General features: G+C 32.5%; 1 protein-coding gene across 9 annotated transcripts in view; it reads right to left on the bottom strand.

Moving 5' to 3' along the window:
* Positions 1-250: 250 nt before the first annotated feature.
* LOC114328495 (glutamate-gated chloride channel) overlaps positions 251-27,936 on the bottom strand; it is a 713,764-nt gene continuing 686,078 nt past the window's right edge. For 5 of the 9 annotated variants that reach the window (XM_028277355.2, XM_028277354.2, XM_028277360.2 and 2 more), the window contains one exon: positions 251-10,109. In XM_028277355.2, coding sequence (XP_028133156.1) covers positions 9,945-10,109 — 165 coding nt within the window. In that variant the 3' untranslated portion in view covers positions 251-9,944. The remainder of the gene's footprint in view (positions 10,110-27,936) is intronic. The other 4 variants (XM_028277357.2, XM_028277361.2, XM_028277359.2 and 1 more) reach the window with 1 other exon arrangement.

The raw sequence follows: 27,936 nt of genomic DNA, 5'->3' as shown, positions 1-27,936 counted from the left end.
TGTTAAGAGACACTTCAACTGTGTGCTCTCGAGCAGTTATGTAACAGTTTCTAGAATGATATGTATTCTGAACGTCAAAATTTCTACAAGAAAAGATAGTTCCTTCTCAGGTTCTGGTGGTTGTATACTTTTGGTTGAAATACTTACCTTTTCACTTTTATTTTATTACTTATTCTCTTGATTTGATAAAGACAGGGTTTGTTGGACCACTTCACTTGACGAGATATCGACTATTAAAAATGAACAATAATTACAGAAAATTCATGCTTATTTTTAAATTTCTAAAATTTATCTTTTTACAATAAATAATATAGGCAATCTGGCCTTAGCTTATCACAATCGCTTAACAAAGTTTCAATATGAACTAGTAACTATTAAATATAATAATTTAATAAAGTCAAGGGCGGTGCGTTTGGTGAGCCGAACGGCGAGATTTTTTAGTTTTACGAAGGTAAACAAAGTTCTTGCTACAAGATGCGCCACGAAAATAGTTCAACAATTAAAGATTTTGAGTGTAAACAGTTTAACAATTCAACTACTAAGTATTTTTTGAGAGTTTTAACAAAATATCAAAAAATTCTTCTACTACCATCCATGCGCACTAGAGATGGAGCACCGGTAACGATATAAAATGAAGTCCGCCGCAAGATAGAATCGCGTTCTACCAGAGTACTGATCTGGTTAAAACTTCACCAATAGCCCCGAGAGTTCAAGCTACCAAGTATTGATTGGTCGCTTCTCGTTCTTTGACGGATCCAACACTGACCAACTCAGCCACTTCTAACCCAGAATAAGTATTGATTATTCTTTCTTCTTAGTATTTGGGTGACTTCTAGATGACGACAATGTCTCCAAACTAACAAATATTTATAACTATCCAAACATACGCAACTGGAGTAACGCCACAAATCTAGTTGGAGTCCCACATGGCTGAAGATATTATAGCAATACCCGCAAGAAATAAATAAACCTACTACAAAGCTTCTACAAGAATCTAGCCTACAACTTTCAGGTTTGGTTGCCGTTGTAGATCAGTTCACTGGTTTTTCCATTAGGTACATTTCTGCTTACATGTTCTGATAATTTCTGTAATTTCTAAATAAATGTCAAGACAGAGATAATGTAAGCTAAAGGAAGATAGTAATACTATATTATAACTGCTGCGATATATTTGCACGACAGGCTGCTGTGAAACTTTTTATGCACTTGTACATATGTAACGGAAGTACCCTCATTCGTATAACGCCACTGTTGACGGGACCTTAAAGAAGTTTTTTTATGACATTTACATGTGTCGCGAATTTAAGACGTGAACTTTAAACACTGTTGATTTCATAATAGAATCAACTATCCGACGGGTTGACTGGGGCCTACTTTTTCTGCGATTAAAGAAGCAGCTAGTAATACATTTAGTGGATTAAGAATTGATTAAAACCGCTTACACTCAACCGAATCTTCTGAAATAAACATAGATACGTGTACTACTTCTCACTTTAATTAAAAGCACGCACCACCCTCGAATAAAATATTTGATTTAAGTACTTAAAAATCCTAATCCTCATGCGTGATGTTTGTGAAGCCCTTGTAGTGGTAAGAGGAAAATATAAAAAACATTGCAAAGGCTGTAGTAAATGTTTTTCTGTTGATGACGTCAATGGTCTTTACGACTCTTATAGAACTGTCTGTTAAGAGATAGTTCAACTGTGTGCTCTCGAGCAGTTGTGTAGCAGTTTCAAGAATGATAGGTGTTCTGAACGTCAAAATTTCTACAAGAAAAGATAGTTCCTACTGGTAGTTGTATACTGTTGGTTGAAATACTTACCTTTTCACTTTTATTTTATTACTTATTCTGTTGATTTGATAAAGACAGGGTTTGTTGGACCACTTCATTTGACGAGATATCGACTATTAAAAATTGACAATAATTACAGAAAATTTATGCTTATTTTTAAATTTCTAAAATTTATCTTTTTACAATAAATAATATAGGCAACCTGGCCTTAGTATATCACAATCGCTTAACAAAGTTTCAATATGAACTAGTAACTATTAAATATAGTGATTTAATAAAGTCAAGGGCGGTGCGTTTGGTGAGCCGAACGGCAAGAGTTTTTAGTTTTACGAAGGTAAACGAAGTACTTGCTACAAGATGCGCGACGAAAATAGTTCAACAATTGAAGATTTCGAGTGTAAACAGTTTAACAATCCAACCACTAAGCTTTTAGGAGAGTTTTAATAAAAAAGTTTCCACTATCATCAATGGGTGCTAGAGATGGAGCACCGGCAATGATCTGAAAAGACGTCCGCCGCAAGAGAGAACCAAGTTCTACCAGAGGACTGATCTGGTAAGGACTTCACCAACAGATCCAAGAGTTCAGCTACCAAGTATTGATTTGTCGCTTCCCGTTCCTTGGTGGATCGAGCAGTGATCGATTCGGCCACCTCTAACCCACAATAAATTGTGATTATTCTTTTCCCTTGGTATTTGGGTGACTTCTAGATGACGACAATGTCTCCGAACTAACAAATATTTATAACTATCCAAACATACGCAACTGGAGTAACGTCACAAATATAGTTGGAGTTCCACATGGCTGAAGACATTATAGCAATGCCCGCAAGAAATAAATAAACCTACTACAAAGCTTCTACAAGCACCTAGCCTACATCTTTCAGGTTTGTTTGCCGTGGTAGATCAGTTCGCTGGTTTTTCCATTAGGTACATTTCTGCTTACATGTTCTGATAATTTCTGTAATTTCTAAACAAATGTCAAGACAAAGATAATGTAAGAGAAAGGAAGATGGTAATACTATATATTATAACTGCTGCAATATATTTGCACGACAGGCTGTTGTGAAACTTTTTATGCTCTTGTACATATCTAACGGAAGTACCCACATTCGTATAACGCCACTGTTGACGATACCTTAAAGAGGTTTTTTATGACATTTACATGTGTCGGAATTTAAGACGTGAAATTTAAACACTGTAGATTTTATAATAGAATCAACTATCCGACGGGTTGACTGGGGCCTACTTTTTTTGCGATTAAAGAAGCAGCTAGTAATACACCTAGTGGATTAAGAATTGATTTAAACCGCTTACACTCAACCGAATCTTCTGAAATAAACAGATACGAGTAGTACTTCTCACTTTAGTTAAAAGCACGCACAACCCCTTGAATAAAATATTTGATTTAAGTACTTAAAAATCTTAATCCTCATGCGTGATGTTTGTGAAGCTTTTGTAGTGGTAAAAGGAAAATATAAGAAACATTGCAAAGGCTGTAGGAAATGTTTTTCTGGTGATGACGTCAATGGTCTTTACGACTCTTATATAGCTGTCTGTTAAGAGACACTTCAACTGTGTGCTCTCGAGCAGTTACGTAACAGTTTCTAGAATGATAGGTATTCTGAACGTCAAAATTTCTACAAGAAAAGATAGTTCCTTCTCAGGTTCTGGTGGTTGTATACTTTTGGTTGAAATACTTACCTTTTCACTTTTATTTTATTACTTATTCTGTTGATTTGATAAAGACAGGGTTTGTTGGACCACTTCATTTGACGAGATATCGACTATTAAAAATTGACAATAATTACAGAAAATTCATGCTTATTTTTAAATTTCTAAAATTTATCTTTTTACAATAAATAATATAGGCAATCTGGCCTTAGCTTATCACAATCGCTTAACAAAGTTTCAATATGAACTAGTAACTATTAAATATAATAATTTAATAAAGTCAAGGGCGGTGCGTTTGGTGAGCCGAACGGCAAGAATTTTTAGTTTTACGAAGGTAAACGAAGTTCTTGCTACAAGATGCGCGACGAAAATAGTTCAACAATTAAAGATTTTGAGTGTAAAGAGTTTAACAATTCAACCACTAAGATTTTTGGACAGTTTTAACAAAGAAGCTTCCACTACCATCAATGCGCGCTAGAGATGGAGTACCGGCAAAGATATAAAACGACGTCCGCCGCAAGAGAGAACCAAGTTCTACCAGAGTACTGATCTGGTAAAGACTTCACCAACAGCTCCGAGAGTTGAAGCTACCAAGTATTGATCGGGCGCTTCCCGTTCCTCGACGAATCGAGTAGTTATCGATTCCGTCAACTTTTATCCAGAATAAGCAGCGATTATTCTTTCGCCTTGGTGTTTGGGTGACTTCTATGTAGATGACGACAATGTCGCAGAACTAACAAATATTTATAACTACACATCAGCATCATCATCAGTAACTCGACAACCCTTTTTGGGTCCTGGCTTGTTCTAGGATTTTCCGCCATTCTGTTCTGTCCCTTGCTTTGTTCTTCCAGTGGGTAATCTCAAGTGTTTTCAGGTCTTGTTCCACTTGTTCCATGTATCTAAGTTTGGGTCTTCCCTTTGACCTTCTCCCTACTGGTGTTTGCCTCATTATATGTTTTGGTGTTTCGGTCTCCAATATCCGTTTAACATGACCCATCCAGCACAGACGTCCGATCTTTATGGATGCTATGACGTCGGGTTCGTTGTATGCTGCGTATAGTTCAAAATTATATCTTCTGCGCCATACATCATTTTCTTTCACCCCCTTATATACGTGTCTGAGGATTTTTCGTTCAAACGTACCTAATAATTTCTCATCGCTTTTCGACAGTGTCCATGTCTCTGATCCATATATAAGGACCGGTTTTATCAGGGTTTTGTATATTTTGCATTTGGTTTTTCTCGTGATGTTGTTAGATCTTAGATGTTTAAGTAGTCCATTATATGTTTTATTAGCAATATGTATTCTTCTCTTAACTTCTTCGCTGACATTGTTATCTGCGGTAACTAGTGAACCTAGATATGTAAAAAATTTACGCTTTCGATGTTATAGTAGGTTATGTTCTGTAGGTTTATTTGGCCTGTCGATTTGCTGGCCTTCATGTATTTGGTTTTTATTTCATTAATATTTAGGCCATTGTTTTCTTCCGCTCATTCTATCGCATTAAATGCTTCTATCATTTCTCTTTTGCTTCTAGCTATGATATCAACATCATCTGCAAATGCCAATATTTGTACACTTTTTGTTAGAAACTAACTACACATCCGAAACTTAAATAATGCCACAAATGTGGTTTGAGTCCCACATGGTACATTTATCCCACTTCCAAAAAAAAACCTAATACATCACCACGTGAAGACTTTTACTCTAATTAATGTCATCAATAACTCTCTCAAACTGATTCTCAAGATAACTCTTAATAGAATTAAGTAGCAATGGGAAAAACCATTTTACGTTTGATTCATAGACTTTAAGAAGGCGTTTGATAGGGTCCAACATGATAAAAAGATCTGATACCCTCACAACATCTACATTGGAATCAAGAAGCTTCTATTCTGGTAAACTGCAAAGAAACAAACACAATTTTCATTCAAAGAGGTGTCAGATAAGGTTGTATGTTATTCCCGACTTTGTTTAACATCTTCTTTTTCAGGTTCCATCTTTTATCGAAGGTTGGATATCAAAATGGTTGATAAGCAACCAAGGTTAGATATCAACGTTTAACGTGTACTCTGAAATAATATTTAACAAAGCTTCTGTTCTGGTACACTGCAAACAGACACAATTTTCATTCAAAGAGCAAAGAGGTGTCAGATAAGGTTGTATGTTATTCCTGACTTTGTTTAACACCTTTATTTTTCAGGTTCCATCTTTTATTGAAGGTTGGATATCAACATGGTTGATAAGCAACAAAGGTTGGATATCAACGTTTAACGTGTACTCTGAAATAATATTTAACGAAGCCTTGGAAGGGTAATTTGTAGTTCGAATTCGGGGAGAAACTAATAACAGCATTAGATATGCAGATGGCACAGCGAGTATGGCCGAAAGCAGTGAAGATCTTGAGTTCCTTATAGATCGAGTCACTAGAGAATGCTCCAATAACAAGCAATCATACACATCAAAGACAATGTTACTTATGGTTAGTAAACAAGATATTGATTGGTCATATGCAACTAATTGTCAACAATGAGCCGATTACAAAAGTTAACCATTTTAAACACTAAATCCTGATGAAATTAAAACTCGTATAGAAATTGCAAGAAGAGCATTTATGAAACTTAGATCTATACTGTGCAATCATCAGCTGAACATGCGATTATATTACATTACTTGCAAACATACTGCTACTACTATCGGTTTACAGAGTTCTCCGACGCCTTCCGACTCCTAACCGCCATTCTTTTCTTTTAGCCATAGACCTGTAGGGATTTCTCTTTCTTCTAGTTCTATTTCAATTCCTTCCTCCAGTTTCTTCTCGGCCTTCCTCTTTTCCTTCTCTCTTGTGGTGTCCACGTCAAAATCTGTTTAGGGATCCTGTCATCTGGCAATCTCTGTAATGAGCTGTTTTGTTTTTATGCCATCAATTAATTGTGTGACTCCCATAATTTCTCGTATTCTCTCATTTGGTATCCGATCTGTTTTTGATGTGCCTGCTGCTCTTCTCTAGAAGTCCATTTTTGTTACTAGTAACATTTTCTCTGTTCTTTGCTTCAGTGGTCAAATTTCACTTCCATATGTAATTATACTTTTAAGTATAGTATTCTATATGAGCTGTTTGTTTCGCTTTAGATATTGGTTGGTCCCACAAAATTCCGTTTATCATGGATTTGGCTTTTCTACCCTGTATATTTTTGTCTTTTATTGCAGCATCGAGTGTTCCATCTTGATAAATTTTCATGCCCAGGTACTTGTATTCATCACAGTGTTTAATTTCTACCCCATCCTCTAATGTAATGGACTGCTTTTTCTCTCCAATACACATGACTTCAGTTTTCTTAACCTTCCGCAACTAACATAGGTTTTCTGAACATTAAAGCTAAGATCCGTCTCAGAGACCTACATAAAAAAATGTTTTCATTGACATACTTTCAAGTGTAGTGTTGTGTTTACTCCTTGAAGGAGTGTAATTAAACCAGATTTATACCTATTTTTAATTTATTAATCCTCTTAAACATTAACAAAATACCAATGAAAATAAAGACAATTATACAACATCTCATTTGTGAAAAACAAGCTTAATTTTTCCACTGCCTTTTTTTTGTACCTAGCTTCACCTTTTACTTCTGGCAATTTGATTACTAAATTATCAGCACTTGTTCGCATGTTGTTTCGATAATATAAATATTTTTTTCATCGAATATGTGACGTCCAACATCGGTCTCTGAGAAAAAATTTTATATAAAATTGCCGATAATTGCATAATCACTTCATATTAAAGACTCAAACTTCAACACTAAAAACAGACACCTGAATCAGGCAGCTACTAATGGCGGCGAAGATACATAACGAACAATTTGGATATAATAGTAAAAACTCTAAGTGGTCCGTCTTACAGACCCAATGTTAGTCACGGAAGGTTAATGTTGACTTCGAGACCTCATTTGTTATATTCTTCTATTAGCTTCCTTATCATGTAACTAAAGTCGTCATGATCCTGCGCAATCAGAATTTGGTCTCATCATTGAGAGCGGTTCCCACGCCATTACATTTTCTTTTCCACAGCTTAAGTGCTTGTTCCAGATAAATTTTGAAAAGGGTGTCCCTGCTTCAATCCTTTCGTGACATTAAATCCCTCAGACATCCTTGATCCAGTTTTAATTGCGAACACTAACAATCTTATTTCGTTCTTGGTTGATTCTTTTGGGTCCCATAATCATTCTAATCATTTTTTTCGAAGATCTTTAACGTTTCTTCTATCAGAAGATTAGTTAAAATAAATGTAAACAAATAGATAATCTGAGAGGAAGAGAGATAATAATAATATATTTACCTCTAAGGACAACACCAGGACACACAAGGACACACCAGGCGGCGCACGTCGATTCGACGTCGAGGCAGCTTAAAACACATGGCGCGGTGTAACAGCGGCAGCTATGCTACGATTTAAAGTATTTGTATTTCGTTGTTGCCAAATTTAGTCGCGTGTTGGCTGCTGTACGACACGATGTCTGAAAGTTATGACGATTTGTCTTTTGTAATAAATACAAGTTTACTTTATCTTAGATTAAAGAAAAAAAGAAACGCAGATATTGGATACATCCTATCATAAAGGGACGAAAGTATAAGGGATTTTTTACACATTATATAACGAAATTAATATAATAAAGACCCAGAGAAGTTTTTTTAATTTTACAAGAATGTCTAAAAAATCTTTTCAGGAGTTATTAGTAAGTATTAAAGAGTAATGTTCAAGAAATAACACCGTTATGAGGGAAAGCATATCACATAGGAAAAACTATTTATAACTCGTAAGAGGCTGTCAACCCATTAATTGGGAAATAGTGATGTTTCACAAATTTATTAACAAAAAAATTATTCAAAATAAAGTCAAAGTACGTATCAAGGAAGACGAAAACCAGAATATACAAAACCGTAATAAGAGCAACAGTCACCTACGGATGTGAGACATGGGTGCTAAATAAAACAGATGAAGAAATGATAGAGAGTTGAGAACGGAACGTACTTAGAGCTGTTTTCAGGGGAAAGAAGAAAGAATACAGATACAGAAGACGGCTGGCATAGAAGCACCAATCAAGAATTAAGGATGCTTTACAAGGGACCAAGTATAATAATGATACACAAAGTCATAAAGAATCAGGTGGGCAGGTCATGTCGAGGGGATGGATAAGGAAAGAATGTCAAAGATGGTACTGCTAAGAAGACCAGTTGGGACTAGGAGACGAGGTAGACCAAGAAAAAGACTGCAAGAAAGTTTCAGGAATATAATAGTATCAATGGAAATTATAGACTGGAAAGAGAAGGCGAAAAATAGGAGAACCATAGTTCAGCAATGTTTACATAATATACATCAAATAAAATTATATAATAAGTTAGTAGTATAAACTTTATTATGTAAAATTGTAAATACAAGGCCTGTAGAGCATAATAAATAAGGTAAGATAACTGTTTATTATCTTTATTTTTATGGAGTCAATAATTTTATTTTTATTAAAGTCAATCCTTCTGACAAATAACTCAAGTCAATTCAAACTGGTCAATGGTTACAGATTTGATAATTCTGTTTGACTGTTTGTGAAATTAGTTTCAAAGAGTTTGAAAAATAATTTGTTTAGTAGCTTACTTTTTTTCCAGATAAAAATGTACCTAATTAAGTCGCCCTTTAAGCTATAAGATAAAAAAATAAGAATACGATGAGTCCCATATAAAAATAATTTGATATGGGAGTAAAGAATTCAAGTAAAAATATAGTTCGAGTCTGTAATTTCCATCATTAAACAAGATTTGGCACCACCCACAACAAGAAACGCCAAAGAACCGCTCAATCGTCTGTGTTGCACCACGATACACGCATTTATGATATGCCGTCGAAGTCATAAAACCGATTGGCGGTGGATGGGTTCCAGGATATGTCGCCAGAGAACCGCTGCATCGAAAATTTTAAGAGCGTCTGGTGTGTGTCACAGCATCAAAATATAGTAAGGGATGCGTCGCTATCGACATCTCAGCGGGGGTTCAGTCGACGTACGCCGCCCCGTCTGTGTTACATAACTGCGGAGATAGGCAGCTGTGAATCTTTTTACTATTATTTATATATTGTAAAGAATAAAGTTATTTCGTAACTCAACCGTATGACTGTCCAACTCTAACCATGTTCTCGAAATCACTGCGCTGCGCAGTGTTCGAGAATTTATCCAAGGTCATTCAGAATGCTGATGAAATAGAGATGGTTGGATCCGTTTTTTTGGAACCTTCTGGTATTTTTGTATTTTAGTATATTTTCCGACAGGTCGACTGGGACCTACTTTTTTTCGCTAAACTTAGTGAATTATTAATTGATTAAAACCGCTTACACTCAACCGAATCTTCGGAAAGAAACGTAGGTACCACTTCTCACTTTACTTAGAAGCACGCACCACCCTCGAATAAAATATTTGATTTAAGTACTTAAAAATCTTAATCCTCATGCGTGATGTTTGTGAAGCTCTTGTAGTGGTAAAAGAAAAATATAAGAAAAATTGCAAAGGCTGTCGGAAATGTTATTCTGGCGATGACGTCAATGGTCTTTGCGACTCGTATCGGATGCGGAGGTTCTTTTTTCCTCACCTGCAAAAAAGACACCTACTAAAGGTTAGATTATTTTTGAAAAGCAAACGGTTTAAATCTAACAATAAAAAGAGTAAATAAGCATGCGGTATTTTGAGAATAATTAAGTAGATTCAGCTAAATACAATAGCCGTATTTTTTAGAAAACAGTTATATTTTCTCATCGTGCTTTTATTTAAGAGAGTACAAGGATAGGTATACTTGTATAATCAATCATATGTAGCTATCGTTGCAAACTTTTTATTAATTTTTGAAATTATTTAATTGCAACATTAATTTCTATACGAAAGCTATTGCTTAATTTCTTAATATTGTTACAAAAATCATCTTAGACTCGTTAGAGGAAATTATTAGCTCCATTGGATACACTGACATACTTTTTCCCTAAATAATGCACATAATATGTACCGATGGTAATAATCCCATGCTTTTTATCCCTGTTTAATCCCATTAATACATGCTATATATCGGGGTTATCTCTTTTCTTCTTGGAAATTGGCTTAGGTTTTTGCTCTTACTTTCAAGAAAGCCAATAAACTTGATTGTAATCTTCCAATCATCGCAATACCTATTGTCAGTAAGGTGAAGTATTTCTGAAGCATTATTTGAGTGTATTTTTCAAGAAAATATGATCCCTCATCAACATCACGGCTTCATCAGCAGCCGTTCAACGACCACAAACTTAATGTAGTCTAGTCAGACTTATCTAAATCATTGGATTTTATTGCCAAGCGTCAATTAGTAGCTAACTTAGCTCAGTATGGCATCACAGGACAGTCAAACTTTTGAATTCAAACTTTTCTATTTAACAGGTACTTCAGAATTCATATTGGGGCAACCAGTCCCAACTTGGACCACTACTTGGACTACTACGTCGATAATACCACATAATTATCATGGTCCTTATAGACCAGAAAGCCACTGCGCATCCGCTAGGAAAAATATTCCGATTCGGATTTTTTGTGCAATCTTACTCAAAAAGGACCCATTTTAACAAATTTGCATGTTGCCAGGACCAAAAGTGGGTCAAAAATTTTTTAAAGGTTTTTTTTTTTGTTTTTTTCCTAAAATTATTTTTTTGCATGGAACAAAGTTTTTTTAGGTTTTTGGATCATTCCAAAGAGAAAAGGTCTTTAGTGACTTTTCTCTAAAGTTGATAGTTTTTGACATATAAGCGATTAAAAATTGAAAAATTGCGAAATTGGCCATTTTTAACCCTCAAAAACCATAGGCGTAACCAGGGGGGGGTTTTGGGGGTTGTAACCCCCCCCATTGGGATGTACTTTGAGCTCTATACGCTTAACACCATAGCCCTCAGAGACCTTCCAGTAGTTGTAACCCCCCCCTTTCAGGTAGTTGTAACCCCCCCCTTAGGATCATCCTGGTTACGCCTATGTCAAAAACTATGTGAAAAACTGAAAATTTGAATATTGCCAAGGTATGCAGATATTCCTTAAACATCGATTGATGAAATCCTGAAGAGTTTTTTGCAATACAGTATTCAAAACTCCTTTGTTTTTTAATTGCTAATCAAGCGTGCGCGACACTATTTTCCACCGTTGCATGTGTATACAGTATGGTGCAAATGAAAGGAATAAATTCGTTATTTCGTAAACCGGCGACTTTAAGGAAAAATCCCGAAACAGGTCGATTTTTATTTTTAAGTTATGATATTGTGGCATATATGGTATACTAGTGACGGCAACCATCTGGGCGTGATGACGTAATCGATGATTTTTTTAAATGAGAATAGGGGTCGTGTGCTAGTTCATTTGAAAGGTTTTTCAATTCTCTATTCAGTAATAAAAACATTTACATAATTATTTATACAGGGTGTCCAAAAATTTTTTATTAAATTAAACTATTTGACAAAAAAGAAGAATTTATGTAATTTATTTAATTCAAAATACATTTTACTACTTTCAAAAATCAAAAAACAAAGTTTATTTCACAAATAAACATTACTTTTCGCTTAAATTAAATGTTCAAACGTCCAAGAGGCAGGTGGCTGGCGGGAGCTGGCTTGAACATTGAATTTAATCGAAAAGCAATATTTATTTGCGAAATAAACATTTTTTAGTTTTCGGGTAACAGTAAAATGTGTTTTTAATTAAATAAATTACATACATTCTCCTTTTTTTTTGAAATAATTTAATTAAAAAATTTTTTTGGACACAAATGAGCTAGCACACGACCCCTACTCTCATTTAAAAAATCATCAATTACGTCATCACGCCCAGATGGATGATTTCACTAGTATACCATATAGGTATGCCACAATATCATAACTTAAAAATAAAAATCGACCTGTTTCGGGATTTTTCCTTAAAGTCGCCGGTTTATGAAATAACGAATTTATTCCTTTCATTTGCACCATACTGTATACACATGCAACGGTGGAAAATAGTGTCGCGCACGCTTGATTGGCAATTAAAAAACAAAGGAGTTTTGAATATTGTATTGCAAAAAACTCTTCGGGATTTCATTAATCGATGTTTAAAGAATATCTGCATACCTTGACAACATTCAAATTTTCAGTTTTTCACATAGTTTTTGAGTCAATTTGTCAATTTTTAATCGCTTATATGTCAAAAACTATCAACTTTAGAGAAAAGTCACTAAAGACCTTTTCTGTTTGGAATCATCCAAAGAACCTAAAAAAACTTTGTTCCATGCAAAAAAAGTAATTTTAGGAAAAAAACAAAAAAACGTTTAAAAAATTTTTGACCCACTTTTGGACCTGGCAACGTGCAAATTTGTTAAAAGGAATTCTTTTTTGAGTAAGATTGTGCAAAAAATCCGAATCGGAATATTTTTCCTAGCGGATGCGCAGTGGCTTTCTGGACTATTAGAATAGAACAACTTTGAGAAATGCGTTAGATTACATATCGGCAGAAATAACTCCTCAATATCGTGGTATCATTATTGAACATTAATTTGGTAGGTAATATTCCACAAAGATCTCAGCGTCATCTGAGAGCTGATCACAGATCAAGAAGAAATATTAAATTATTGCCTTCATTACAAATTAAAGAGGAAACATATGACTAAAAAGTTTAGAGTAAGCTTCTTATCTGACAGCATTTTAATGTCTGGAATAATTTGGATCCAGACACCACATCAGCAATGACAGTAAACATTTTTGAAAACTAGTGAATTTGATTTATAGGCACAATTATCTTTTATATATACATCTAATTTACTTTTTAATGTTTGTCGTTTTTCTTTGTTATTATGCATAACAGTGACTTTCTCTTATTCTTTTTCTCCTTATTAATTTAAATAAGCAATTTATCTTGTTTATTGGCAGGTTGTTGCCTCCATGAAATATTGTTATTCCATCTCTTACGTGACCGACTAATACTTTTCTACCACTTGGTGATTTGTTCCTTCACGACTTTTGGCCACCATTCTACTTAAGTGATTGTTTCATTCTTTTTTTTTCTATTTAATGTAAATAACATGTAATACTCGTTTGTACCCTGTACATTACATCAATATTGCATCATCTGTGTTAGAGAAAATTTTAATTTCCGTTGTTGCCCATTCTGTATCCTATTCTTTTATTAACGCTCTTTATCACTTCGTTTAATATTAGATTGGGCTTGTCTTATTCCATTACCTGTATCTGTATAAAATTAGGTTAAAAGAATAAGCCTGGAGAATTTTGGTATGAAATAAACTACCTTATTAAATACTGATGCTAGTACACTAGAAACAATTTGTTTTATAAGCCTTGAATTTGCCACTACTAAAATCGCGTAGTTAGAGGTTAAGTAGCAATTTAAAATTCACAAAAACAACATGCTGGTTAGATGATGCTCTTATTAAAATTTAAGTTTCTAGTTAGGTATATAGATTCTGTTTAGCTAAACAAAACCTAGTTATTATTTTATTACTATGTTCTATCTTCTATTTATGTATTTTGATGCCACCAAAGGCATGTGGTTTAAACAGGACAGCGCTACATGCCACACATCATAAATATCACATCGGAGATTCTACCCAAGAGATTTGAGGACATGATCATCTCATGTCGAGGTAATATAAACTGGCCACCTAGATCATACGATTTGACCCCGTAAGCGCTATTTCACATTATAAGAATTTAGACGTGCGAGCGTTAAAACGCACGACGACATTATAATGGTGGCGCATGTAATCATATGGACTCTTTCTCACTAGAAACGTTCGGTGCAGTCGCCGTGTTTATGCTGTCCCTCGCTTACAAAAACAGACGGCAGCCGTGCCGTCTTTACGCACCCAGTAATATAGCGGACTTTATGCATTCTTTCATATGATACAGTGGTTCAGTCGCACGAAGGTAGTTTCCTTGGTAGTTTGGTACATTATTTTCATTTACACTTTGTGACTGTTTGAAGTAGATGCATATATTTTATACAGTGTGTCCACGGATGGGGTGCCCAAGAAGAAAAACTTTTTTATTTTCAATTTTAGCGAAAAATATCATTCTTGATTTGTTTTGCTTGTTCTAAAACCCCATAAAATGAAATAAAATTTAAGTTTTTCAAATCCTGCTTAATTTTATAGCCAATTTTATGTAAATCCCTATAAATTTTTGAACTAAGTTCGAAAGTGTAACAATAATAACTTGGAAGAACAACCCTTTCGCCTCTCTGGATTATGAAGCCAGACTTGATCGTTCTCCTTGAATCATCAAATTATTTATTAATTAAATAATTATTAATCCAATAATTTTAATAATGAAATTTAACACAAGATAAATTCTTTATTGAACGCTTAACAATATCGAAAAAAATGACAATTCGCAAATTATTTATCGGAGTTGACATTTACTAAGCTACATTGTGGCTTGGCAACACTAGATTGTTGTTACGATTTCGAACTTAGTGCAAAAATGTATAGAGATTTACATAAAATTGGCTAAAAAATTAAGCAGGATTTGAAAAACTTGAATTTTATTTAGTTTTATGGGGTTTCAGAACAAGCAAAACTTTTTATCAAGAATGACATTTTTCGCTAAAATTGAAAATAAAAAAGTTTTTCCTCTTGGGCACCCCAACCGTGGACACACTGTATTATGATGTCTCAGATTGATAGTGAAATATTAATAACATTACTTGAAGCGAGACCTGTTCTTTGGGACAAAACAATAGAAATATATGAAGATAGGAACTTGACCAGAAATGCTTGGAATGGTGTATGCCTTGCACTTAACAGTGAATTTGACGAATTAGGTGATAAAGAAAAAAACACATTTAGTAAGTACATCAAAATTATTTATATGTTACTGATAACAACAATAATTAAAACTGCTAAGTATATTATAAACACCTTTATTTTACATAGTTGCAATTAACGTTGAGTATAGAGGGTGTTCCATCAATATGTGTGAATATAAAAACCTATAAATCGTATCTTTTTGCGTTAATAGGATGGACAAAATGAATTCGGTTCCTCTTATTTTTCTTTCTTCGACGAGAAAGTAACCACAACGTTATAATTTTATTTCGCTCCATATAATATAACTATACCTTTTTTCTAAGAAATTATATTTACTCTTATAGGGTGAACGACTCGGTGAAGACTGGAGCAGGGCGGCGGTCACGTCATGTGTGAAATTATCTAAAAACAACATTTAAAACGAGGGGAACAACATTTAAACATGAGTGGATGACAGAGGTTCTTTTAAATTCTGTACATAAAAAACACAGATTGTAATGTTGTTCTGATGCTGTTTCCTTGTGTAATTTTTGTAATTAACTATTATAAATGGGAAATCAGCCACAATTTAACTAAAAAAATAATTGTATTAACGTTTCGACGCCCAAATCGGATGTCGAAACGTTACTAAAATCTTTTTTTTGTTCAGTTGTGACTTACTTCCCATTTAGATTAGTTTATTCCATAGATTGTATGAGCTAGTTAGATGAGCTAATCCAAGATCCCACAAATAACTTAGTAGAACAACGATTATAAAAACAAATTTTTTAATTAAAAACATAAGAAAAAAATAATATCTGACAAAATAGAAATTGCAAATGAATTAAATACGCATTACAGTACATTAGAACAAAAGTATGGACAAAAAATGCCCATTTGTAATGATACATCGTAATGATAGACATTAGACATCGTATTATGTACCTACCTCAGCCACAAAGTGTAAATAAAAATAATATACCAAACAACACAGCAAAATATCTTCGTGCGACTCAATTCTTACTGTGTGAAAAGGACAGTGCATCAAAACTACCGCACGAGAAAACCCTCGCACGAGAAAACCCTCGCACGTTCAAAATTCTTATATTGTGAAACAGCCCTAATGGTAGTTAATAGCCCTAACAGCCATATCGGAGACCATCGCATCGTATCCTAGCCTAGAGCAAAGTATCGTACTCTTAATTTTAGTGAACGCTCGCATTTAAAATAATGCATTTATTTTACCTGGCGATCGATAATATGGTATAAACAACACTATGGAGCGATGCCCTTCCCCGCCATTTTTACTTTTTTACCAAAATTTGCCGTCCCCTGAATTCTGCCACCTGGGGTATAGCCCATTCAGCTCATAAGTAAATCCAGTCCTGATCGAGAGGTCTTTCAAATGAATACAAAAATTTAGACGATATCTCACACATTCACTACGATATCATCACTATTCCACAGTTTTTAATCGTTTCATGAATAATGCTTATTGACTAATATTTGAATCGTTAATTTTGTTCAGTAGTTTGGAAAGTGTTATCCGTAATTCCTGATGTTTTGTTACAAGTTTTGTGTTTTATATCATTTTGGTATTATATCAAAAGTTTAGCGCTCACTAATTATTTTCAGTAAACAGAAAATAGTGTGCTCACGTTGTTATGACATCTACTCTTAATTTGTAGCAGAAATATGTGTGGATGTATTAGTCTAAGGGCCAGAGCTAGGTCACCATGTCCTTTTCAATTCTGATGGGTTTAAGTTTTTTTTACGTATTTTTGGCTACTAATTACGAATTTCGAGGGTAGATCTCTGTTCGTATGGTCAAACAATAATTGTTATAAACAATTTAATTGTTTATAATGCTTTAGCTCCTAAACTAAAAGAAGTAAAAAATATCAAATACAATTTATTCCTTAAAAAACAATGAAAATGGCGTTTACTAAACTTTAATTTAATAAATATAACTCGAGATATTGTAAACTTGTTAATTAATTAAGAAGCTTTTTCGATCGTAACTCGGCTTCTAAGAATGCAAATGAGCTTTATGAAGTCTCATTTTAAAGCTTAGCTCATAGATTTTCAAACAGAATTTGTTGAATTATTTTATCTTTGTTTGTATTAAAGTTATACCCGTTTGAAGTTGTAATTTTCTTGTTGTAATTGACTGTGGCTATAGTTATGTCGAATGGAAACTTGTTGAGATTACTGTTTAACTTTTTGTTTTTTTTTTAAATTTATTTAATACCGTTCTATATTTATCTTTATACTAGTAATAGTCGGTATGATGTTCAAGCTGTTTAGTTAATAATTTTGAGTCCATTAATATCCTCAATAGTGAAAAAATATTAACCTTTCGTTACTCGCGCCAACTTTTTGTGATCGGATACTCGCGCACGGTGCAGGAGACCGGGTCCAAAAATATGGGTCAGCAGTGTTTTAAAATTATTTTTTTTTGCAAAATTGTGTACGATTAAATTATTTAATGAATATATGATCATCTAATTTTGTAGATATGCGTTTGTGTTCACATTATATTACTTTAATCAAAAATTTAATAATTTTCATTGTTATCCATTTATATGTATATACAAAAACTTTGGAAGTGAAAAAAAATTGAATATGGTTAAATTTGTTTACTAAGAACTTTAGATCTTAATTCAATACACAAAAAAATTAAAAATAAAGAGTAATTGTAGTAACAAAAAAAGTTATAAAAATTAATTAACGTTTTTAAAACATGAAATACACAATGGTGTCACATTCATTGGAACAATGGTGTTCCAAACACAGATATTTTGAGCATATTTGGCAGTAAAACTTTGTTTTTCTATTTTTCTTCCAATCACAAACAGCACAGCGATCTGAAGTTCCTGGTGTTACGACTGGTACTTGTTCTGTTGGTAAACCACATATCTCCCTAAACCTCATTCTGATGGTTCTGGGTAAGTTATATATTTATATTTAACAGGTATATAATCTTTGCTGAACAGTTAGGAAACAAGGTTGAAATATTGGGGTAGCAGCAATCTCAAAGAAAACTCTTTATAATAATTCCAAGCTTTCGATAATGTTTATTATCATCTTCAGGGAAACTACAAATATAAATATACAGTATTTAACAATTAGTCTAACTAAAATCAATAAAAATTGTTATCTTTGTGCTATCAGAAATCCAAAACACCATAGTTTTCTCTCACTAAACCAGGTGTCTAGGATCCCCAGAAACACAAAAACAACAAAATATTGCTCTGAGAAATGCAGAGCTAATACTCTCACTAGAAACACCGCATATCACAGAACAACCTTACTAAAAAATTATTATTTATATGTTTTGGTACTTACATTATTTGAGGATGTAGAGCCTAGTTGTTAAATACTGACATAACAATGAAATTTTGTCTTGGTAAATAGTAAATAATATAAATAAAAGTAAAAACTATATAAAAACTTATAAAAATCTGAGTATAAAGCGATAAAAGCTAAAATATTTTTTAAAAAATTATGTATGTCTAATTGGCATTTTACAAAATGTCTAACAAAATGTTATGGATGTTTATTCATTTTTCTTTGAATTCATACGGAAATTTATTAAATTTATTAAATTTATTAAATTCATATTTACCAAGACAAAATTTCATTGTTATGTCAGTATTTAACAACTAGGCTCTACATCCTCAAATAATGTAAGTACCAAAACATATAAATAATAATTTTTTAGTAAGGTTGTTCTGTGATATGCGGTGTTTCTAGTGAGAGTATTAGCTCTGCATTTCTCAGAGCAATATTTTGTTGTTTTTGTGTTTCTGGGGATCCTAGACACCTGGTTTAGTGAGAGAAAACTATGGTGTTTTGGATTTCTGATAGCACAAAGATAACAATTTTTATTGATTTTAGTTAGACTAATTGTTAAATACTGTATATTTATATTTGTAGTTTCCCTGAAGATGATAATAAACATTATCGAAAGCTTGGAATTATTATAAAGAGTTTTCTTTGAGATTGCTGCTACCCCAATATTTCAACCTTGTTATTTATATTTATATATATAAATATAAATAAACTAATCTATAAACATTGAAAATAAGGAAAAGGTCTTAAATTACCTTACTAATTAAAAATATCGATGTGTGATCCAAACACAAAAATTGGTGCACAAATACTCGCACACGGTGTACGGGACCGTGTTGCGTAATAACAAAAGGACAGTACTATTTTTTACACTGCGAACTGACTTTACCCACAGTTGATTGACCACTGAAGAAGTATACGAAGTAGCCATTCAAAATCCCCACTACAAGCAGAGTTACAGGAATTTATTTACAGGCCCGGTCTCCCACACCGTGTGCGAGTAACGGAGGGTTAAACACTTCAATAAAATATCTTCATAAAATACGTCTACAGGATAATAGCCACTTCCTAATTATTACCACTGACAGTATGTATCAATGATTTGATTTAACTTGTTTGAAAATGAATCATGACGCATGGACAAAGTTAAATGGAACCATTATATTAACTATAATTTGTATCGAGCGGTTCGCGCTTATAAATTTTCGCTGCGAGCCGATTTCGCGCCTCAGAGCGCGCTACTAAAATATCGATATTTGGCCAACAGTTAACATACGAACATTTTACCAAGCTCAAAATGTTCCATTTGAGTTCTTATATCATTACTGTTGATTCAAGTATAAATGGTTATTACTCATTGTGTAAAACACTTATAAACAAATTAATTTAAAAATCTCCAAAAAAAGTCCAAACGGCCAAAGAAGAAATTATTCTCTGTGCTCCAAGTACCAAAATGGACTGCAGGTTCACCCAAACATATTGGTCACCAATATTCTGACACCCCTACAGAACAGTTTTTTGCATTTTTTAAAGAAAATTTGGGAGAAGTAGCGTAAATCGTACTGCCTCCTTTTTTCTGCCTCTATTTTACTGCTTTATAGGGACACAAGAGCGCCCTGACGGCGTAACTGTGTACTACAAGGGTAATCTGGCAAGCCTCCATAGAGTTGTGCGTATTCGCGTCATTCTGCGTGGTTTTATTACAATTATTGTGTTTTTGAATATGTGCTTGTAGTTTTCGTGCATCCTACGTAACCTCACATCTTTTTTAAATGTATGTGAAATGTCATTTTATCAACACATTTGTATAATACACTTAATCTAGTATCTAAAATCCAGTAGGTTAAGTTTTATTTTTAGATAATAAAGTGCAAATCTTCATGAAAATTCAGAGTTTCCTGAATTATACCTAGCGAATTTTCCTTATATTTTCCATATTTCCTTATGCCTCTGATCGTACTGGTACGATCAGAGACAATAATATGTCCTCCCTTATATAAAATTACTTATTTGCCAACTAAAAGGAACAATAACAACCTAATATACTTGTGTTTGTGCGTTTTAGATGGCAAAAAAATCCTTTAAAAATCTCCACAAGACTAACATTGAGTACGATTAAGGAAACCTGTAGTACGATTTAGGAATCTAGGTCCCTAGATCATACCACTTGTAAGCTTTTCAAAAATAGTATTTTTTTGTACTATATGAAGTTATACGATGATAGAAAAAATAATTTAATTTTTCCAATAATTTAACTTTATTATTCTAAAGCTCGGATTTATAGGCAACAAAAATTGAAGAAAAAGGCGCCTATATAGGCAAAGATTCTTATTAAAAAAGGCAGGAACATTAACATTTAGGCAAAATATAGGCAATAAAGGAATATAACTTATTATTTATAACCACTTAAAATTTTATCATTAATAGAAACAACTAAATGTTTTTCAATATTATCGGTCTTAAAACTATGTCTTCGATCACTTAAAATTAATTTGTACATTGAAAACGAACGTTCGACATCGACAGATGTAATTGGAGCATATTTTAGAGCGGATAATAAATCTGGCATAATTTGTAATTCCTCGGAAAATGTCCCATTCAAAACTTTAGCAACATTAGATAAAAACGAAAAACCTTCATTCTTGTCGAAAACATATTTCATTTTTTTAAAATTAATTGACCGTTACTTCCAGGTGCCGATTTAATTTTCGTCTTTAAATTATCTATTAATTTTACTGACTCACATAAATTTATCTCTGGTTTTTCTAATAAGGTAATTGTGATAACTATTAATTTATAATTGTCATTGATATAAGCAAGTTCCTCTTTCAATTTGGGATTTTTTAATATTTTTTTGCTTCTCGAATGGCTTCGGAAATATCATCATCAAATTCTGACATAACTAATTCTATTTCATTGCAGTGTTCAAAGTAAAAAAAAAAAACTGCTTCGAGCCAGGTTCCCCACCTTGTAATTACTGGTTTAGGTGGCAAAGGGACACCGGGAACTCTTTCTTTATATATTTGTACCCTCAACGGAGCCTTTATAAAAACTTTTTTCATAAAATTTATAAAATTATTTACCAACGGAAACAGATTTCTTATTTCTTCAGCAATTCTATTTACCCCGTGGGCTACACAAGTGCAATGAATTAAATTAGGATAAAAAATCTTTAACTTAACAGCAGCTTTTAACATATATGCCGCAGCATCTGAAAGCATTAAAACTATTTTATTCACTGGTATAGGGTTGGGTAAAAAGAGGTTTGTTAAACTATCTTGTATAAATCGACTTATTCTTAAATTGTTTGTTTTTTCCAATTCTTTAATGGCAACTAAATAAGGTTTCCTCGCAAAGTTTTCGTTCAAAACTCCAATCATTAAATTAGCTATATACCTGCCGCATACATCTGTCGTTTCATACACGATAATATACAAAAAATTGCCCTCTAACTCCCGCTTAATTTTTGAAATACATTCCACATAACATTTTTCCACAGTATGTTTTCTCAATGTACTCTCGTCCGGTAAGGATTTATTAAGATATTTTTCGAAAAAGCATTTAAAACTAGGGTTATTAACTTTATATAGAGGAATGTTAGATGCAATCATCATCTGGCATAAATCAAATTTAAATGCGTTTTCCTCCTTTTTTTTTTTGAACTGCTTAAACTATCCCGCAGAGATATTTGGGCTAACTTAGAGGAATTTAATTTTTCCAAATTACGTTTATGAAGTGGGGTTCCACAATGCTGGTCAATAAAGTACTTTCTTCTACTTGAAATCTGAGAATTTAAAAAAATAATTAGAATTCTAAAACTGCTTTAAAATTTAGTTATGTTGTGGGACGAGAAAAAAAGAGAAAAAATAAAACTACCGATTTGCCGCATGGTTTACAAAATGCTCTATCTCCTTCTAGAGAAAGTTCCGAATAAGGTGCGATCCATAGCCTTAATTTAGATGTAATCTTTTCACACAAATGTCTAAAACGTTTTAAAACGTGTTCTTTGCTTTTCGGTATACGCAACAAAACTAAACTAGGATATAGCAATTTGTGACTAAACTCTGATACAGTAACCGACTGTACAACTGATAATAAACTAATAAAGCTTAGGGATTTCCAAATAGTTAACCCTCAAGTCTCGATCATGTACATTTTCCTAGAAATCTGTTATATAAACAAACCATTGATATTTTATTATTGACCCAAAATTTTATTATAGAATGGTTTAGTAATAGAATAATATCATGGGTAGTACCATGAAATTTTAAAAAAGGTACAAATAGGCGGAATTTACAAAAAAGGCAAAAAGTACAAAAAACAATTATAATAGGCAAAATAGGCAAAAAAGGCATTTTGCCTATAATCCGAGCTTTAATTATTACAGTGTCTGAAATGTAATTGTTCATCATTTGGTGAAAACAAAAATCGAAATTTAAAAAGTGGTACTTTCCGATACATCTTTAAACGGGTAGAACTTTATTACAAATAAAGATAAAGTAATTTAATAAATTTTATTTAAATTTTATAAATTCTGCTTTAAAATGAGACTTTGTAAAGCTCATTTGCATGCACAGAAGCCGAGTTACGATCGAAAAAGCTACGAAAAATACTTATTTTGCAATTTTCTATTTTCAGTATGCACTAATTTTACTATATCTCGAGTACAAATTATTTGATTAAAATTTAGTAAACGGAATTTTCTTTCTTTTTTTTCAATGAACAAATTTTATTTGAATTTTTATCTCTTTTAGTTTACGAGCTAGAGCCTAATAAACAATTAAATGATTTATAACAATTGTTTGACAACTTGACTCGAAGCCCACAATTAAAATTCATAATCACCTTCCAAAAATACATCAAAAACTTGCGTGAACCGATTAGAATTGAAAAAGCCACGGTGACGTAGCTGGCCCATAGACTATATGTATCTGCATTGTGTGTTTGAATGAACAATATGATTGTGTGTGCTGTCTGTATTTGTGCATGTTTAAAAATACACAGAACTGTTTTCATTAATGTACATATGCCTATTCATAAATTGAAATATAAAACAAAAGCTTTAGTTTTCATAAGACACATCATAGCGAAGATCCCTATTAGCGTGTATATACACGAATAATTCCCTTCATTGGACATACCGAAAACAATTATTGTGTATGTGTATGTGTTATAGTGTAGGAAATTATTTTTTTTTATACATTAAAATATCTCATTAAGTTGAAACCATATAAAAAATTTTTTTATTAATTTTCGGAAAAAAACTTTTTTTTCATAAAGGATTCTGCAAAGACTAAAGCCAAAACTGCAATCGTAGGTTATCAAATTCTTTTACTTACTGATATATGACGTTTTCTACTTTATTTAATGGAAATTAATCACAATTTAATTTATTTAAATATAATTTAACAGCGATCTTTCTGAAAAGTAAACCAGTTTCTTATCTCAAATGTTTATACGTATTATAATATGTTATATCATTACATTACAGTAGAATGATTTTACATAATTATTACAGTCTTCTTGATAGTCCTTTATATAAATTAGTAGTATCGTCCTTACCTCACAGTCTTTTGGTACCTTTTCTTCATTCCGGGCTTTGTTCCATATTTTTTAAGAACGCGTTCTTTCCTTTGTTACATGAACATTTCACCAATGATTTCATCATGTTCCGCCGCTTTTCTATTAGTAATCTTTAAGGTTCTACTTCTAAATCTGCTTTTTTTATTTTTTTATTTAGTGTGTCTCTTAGCTGTGGCTTTGATTTTTTCTTTTGTTTTCTCTCAAGTATTTTCGTTGTTCAGTTCTTTTCACTTATTCTTATCTTCAATTCTCTCTACACAATCATCATCATCAACAGCTATTCTATCCATCGTCGCATGTAAGCCTTCCTTAGGTATGTTCATTCATTTTTATTCGTTGTTTTTTGCATCCATTCGTAATCACCCAGTTGTTTGGCGTTATCAGTCGATCTGGTTGGAGGTCTGTCTCTACTTCTATTATTTGCTTCTGGTCTCCATTAAACAAGTCGCTTCGTCCAACGGTTGTCTTCCGTTCTTCCTCTGTCTTCTGCCCAGTTCCAGTTTAGCATGGCAATCTAATTGGATTATTGAGGCTAATAGACTTTATACAGGCTAACTTTAACCTAGGGACGGATCACAATAGAGCTCTTCGAGTCGATTATTGAACCTAACCTACTCTCTCTTATTCAGAGAGATTTTATTTTTGCTTTCCATCAGATTTCATTTTCCTTTTGTCGCCTTTATTTGTTGTTTTGTTAAGTATGACATCTTAGTTTTTTGAAGTCGTATAGTTATTTGGTTTTTTAATATTTGCTCTTCTATAATTCATCTTCATTTATCGTTTCCAATTTTTATTTTCCTATTTCCAATATTTTTTTGGAATGTCAGTCTCTATTTTAAAGGGCAACCTGTACATATATTTTATCGCCTGTAATTGTTCTGATTTTGTTTTTATTTTGCATACTCTTGTATTGTTCTAGTTAATTTGGTATCAGTTTAACTATAATAGATAAGTTTTCTCGTCTAATTTGATTGCTTTTTCGCTTTTCTCACCTAGTGTCACATTACCTTATAGTAAAGTTTTTGAAGTTATACTTCTTTAGACGCGATTGAGATTGAGGGTGAATTTATATTGATCTGCGCGCATGCGCACACCGACAGTATGGTATTAGTCGTTATACGGGCTCTGATTTGGTGTTGAAATAATCTGTCAATTATAAATAATTGTTCAATATAAAGGTAAACAAATGTATAATATATTAGTTTTATTGTTGTGAGGACAGAAACAAAAAAGTTTATAATTGTAGTGACATTTAAATAGTTTTTAAAAGCAACAGGTACGTAATAATTGTAAATGTATCATACGTACCTACCTATTTGAACTTACCAAAATACATAGTATGTAATACTTTTATTTACATAATTTGATTACCATCAAAATTTCTATCAATGTTCACCTAATATATTGTTTTCTTACTCTATGTTTTGTTGTATTTTTTCAATTCTAAATCATTTCAATTCAAAATCAAAATAATTTAATTTAATTCAAAAATGTCAAAAGCTTAATCCGTTTAGTTAGTCGATCTTCGCACATAATGACACATTGCCTCCGTGGCGAAGCGTTTAAGGCGAATGAACCCCAATATACTAACCGCGCTGATAGCTGGTTCGAATCCCAATAAAAACTTTTATTTTTTTATTTTTTTATATACATTTTATGATTGTAAGTATATTTATTATATAATTTTATTTTCAGAAAATACGTATTTAGTTAAAAAAATTTCCGACAATTAATGTTCAGAAATCATTTGTGGCATTTTTAATGTGTTTGTGTGTGTTTTATTCTTTTATTATTTTAATTTTTGGCACTGTTTTAATAAAAATGTTTGAGAAGTAGTAAGTATAAATTAGTTTAATATTTAAATAAAATATAAATAAAAAGTATATTAATTTCGTTTAAATCATATAATAGAAGTATAACTTCTTACGTACGTACAAAGTACACACACACATTCTTTTTTTTTAGTGTTGTATTAACACAATCCCTGTATTAATACATTGTTTGCTCTTTTTCTCTCTGTTTAGCTTTGTCACATAATGTCTTACTATTGGTATTTCCAATGGTTTTCATCTCTGCTCTTTCTGGCATCCTTTTTTCTTTCTAGGCCGAGTCGTGTTTCTACCTGTATATGTTATTTTTGGTCTGATGACTCTTTTGTAAATTCTGCCTTTTATTTCTTTCCCATATTTTTATTCCTCAATATTTTCATTCAGGAATATTGCGGCTCTGTTTGCTCTATTCACTTAATCATCCAGTTGTGTTTCAAGCTTTCCGTAGCTGGACAGTGTAATGCACAGATATTTAAACTTCATCACTCATTCTATTATCTGTCTCTTCTGCTTCAATTTACACCTTAGTAGATTTGCAGTTGTAGTCATGCATTTTTACTTTTTGGTGAAATTATCATGTTAAACTTTCTGGAGTTATATTGTTAAATCATTGTCATTTTAATTGACTAGTATTGTGTCGTCTGCATAACAGATTATTTTAAGTTGTTTTTCTCCCATTTGGTATCTATTATCCGTTCTTACGGTTTTTATTATTTCCTCAATGATCAGGGAGAGCACAGAGGATCCCCTGTCTTATTCCATTGCCAGCCTTAACTGGATGGGTTGGTTATTTTTCTACTTTTACTTTTATGTAGTCTGAAACACGACTGAAAGAATTTTATAACCTATTTTGCATTTTAGATTTTAACTCTTAGGCAGGCCGCACATCAAAGAAACATGAAACGTAAATTACGTTTCATGGAAATAAACCACTGCTAAACAAATATATATCCGGTCATTTATGAAACTCTCCGAAAATAAAAATGTGTCATGAGCATGAATCACACTCGTTTCATTGGTAGGCGGACTTTGAGATTTGTCTAGCAGTGTTTTCTTTTCATGAAACATGTTTTTCGTTTCATGTTTCATGTTTTTCGTTTCATGTTTCTTTGGTGTGCGGCTTGCCTTACAGAATTTTTTACGAAGAATAACGTTTTTTCCTAAAATTATGAATAAATAGTTTTCTTGTATGGTTTCAATATATTAAGATATATTGTATAAAATATAGATATTAAATAAAAGTAACAAGTATATCAGAGCTATGTACTGCATTCAAAGTGCAAAATTTCAGCCCATTACCTTATACCAAGCTATGATTAAAAAGAAGAAGAAAGAGAAAGAGAAGTCTAAACGTGTTCTGATATTTATGTGAAAAAACTAAGCCATTCTTTACACACATATACAATTATTACATGCATTTCCTAAATTTTCAGTATTTCTTCCATTTAAATTCATCCAATATCTTCTAAGAACAGCTAAGCAATCACAACCAAAGATTATTTACAACTGCTAACCAAACCTACCATTCTTGTCGGAACTACCCAGAACTTCAAGAAGTGTGTGTAGAATATTTAAAGTGAGAGTACTAACCACATCAATAACATTAAAACAGCACAAACAACATACAACACCAAAACAGTTAAATGGTTTGATTTTAGCCGAAAAACTGCAGTAATTGAAAAAACGTAAACGAAACTATTATAAAAACTAGCGAAAATTTTATCTAAATACATGATACTTTGGTTTAATGCTTACACTGGTACCATTTAAGCTAAATAAATAATAAACTTTTAAAATATATTTTAAGCATTTAGTATATTAGAGTTTACATAGAATACATTTTTACATACGCAATGAGTTTTACAATTTTTACATAAAAGTGGCAAGAAACC

The sequence above is a fragment of the Diabrotica virgifera genome, chromosome 9 (assembly GCF_917563875.1).
Source record: "Diabrotica virgifera virgifera chromosome 9, PGI_DIABVI_V3a".
NCBI lineage: Eukaryota > Metazoa > Arthropoda > Insecta > Coleoptera > Chrysomelidae > Diabrotica > Diabrotica virgifera.
This window is presented reverse-complemented; position numbering and strand designations above follow the sequence as displayed.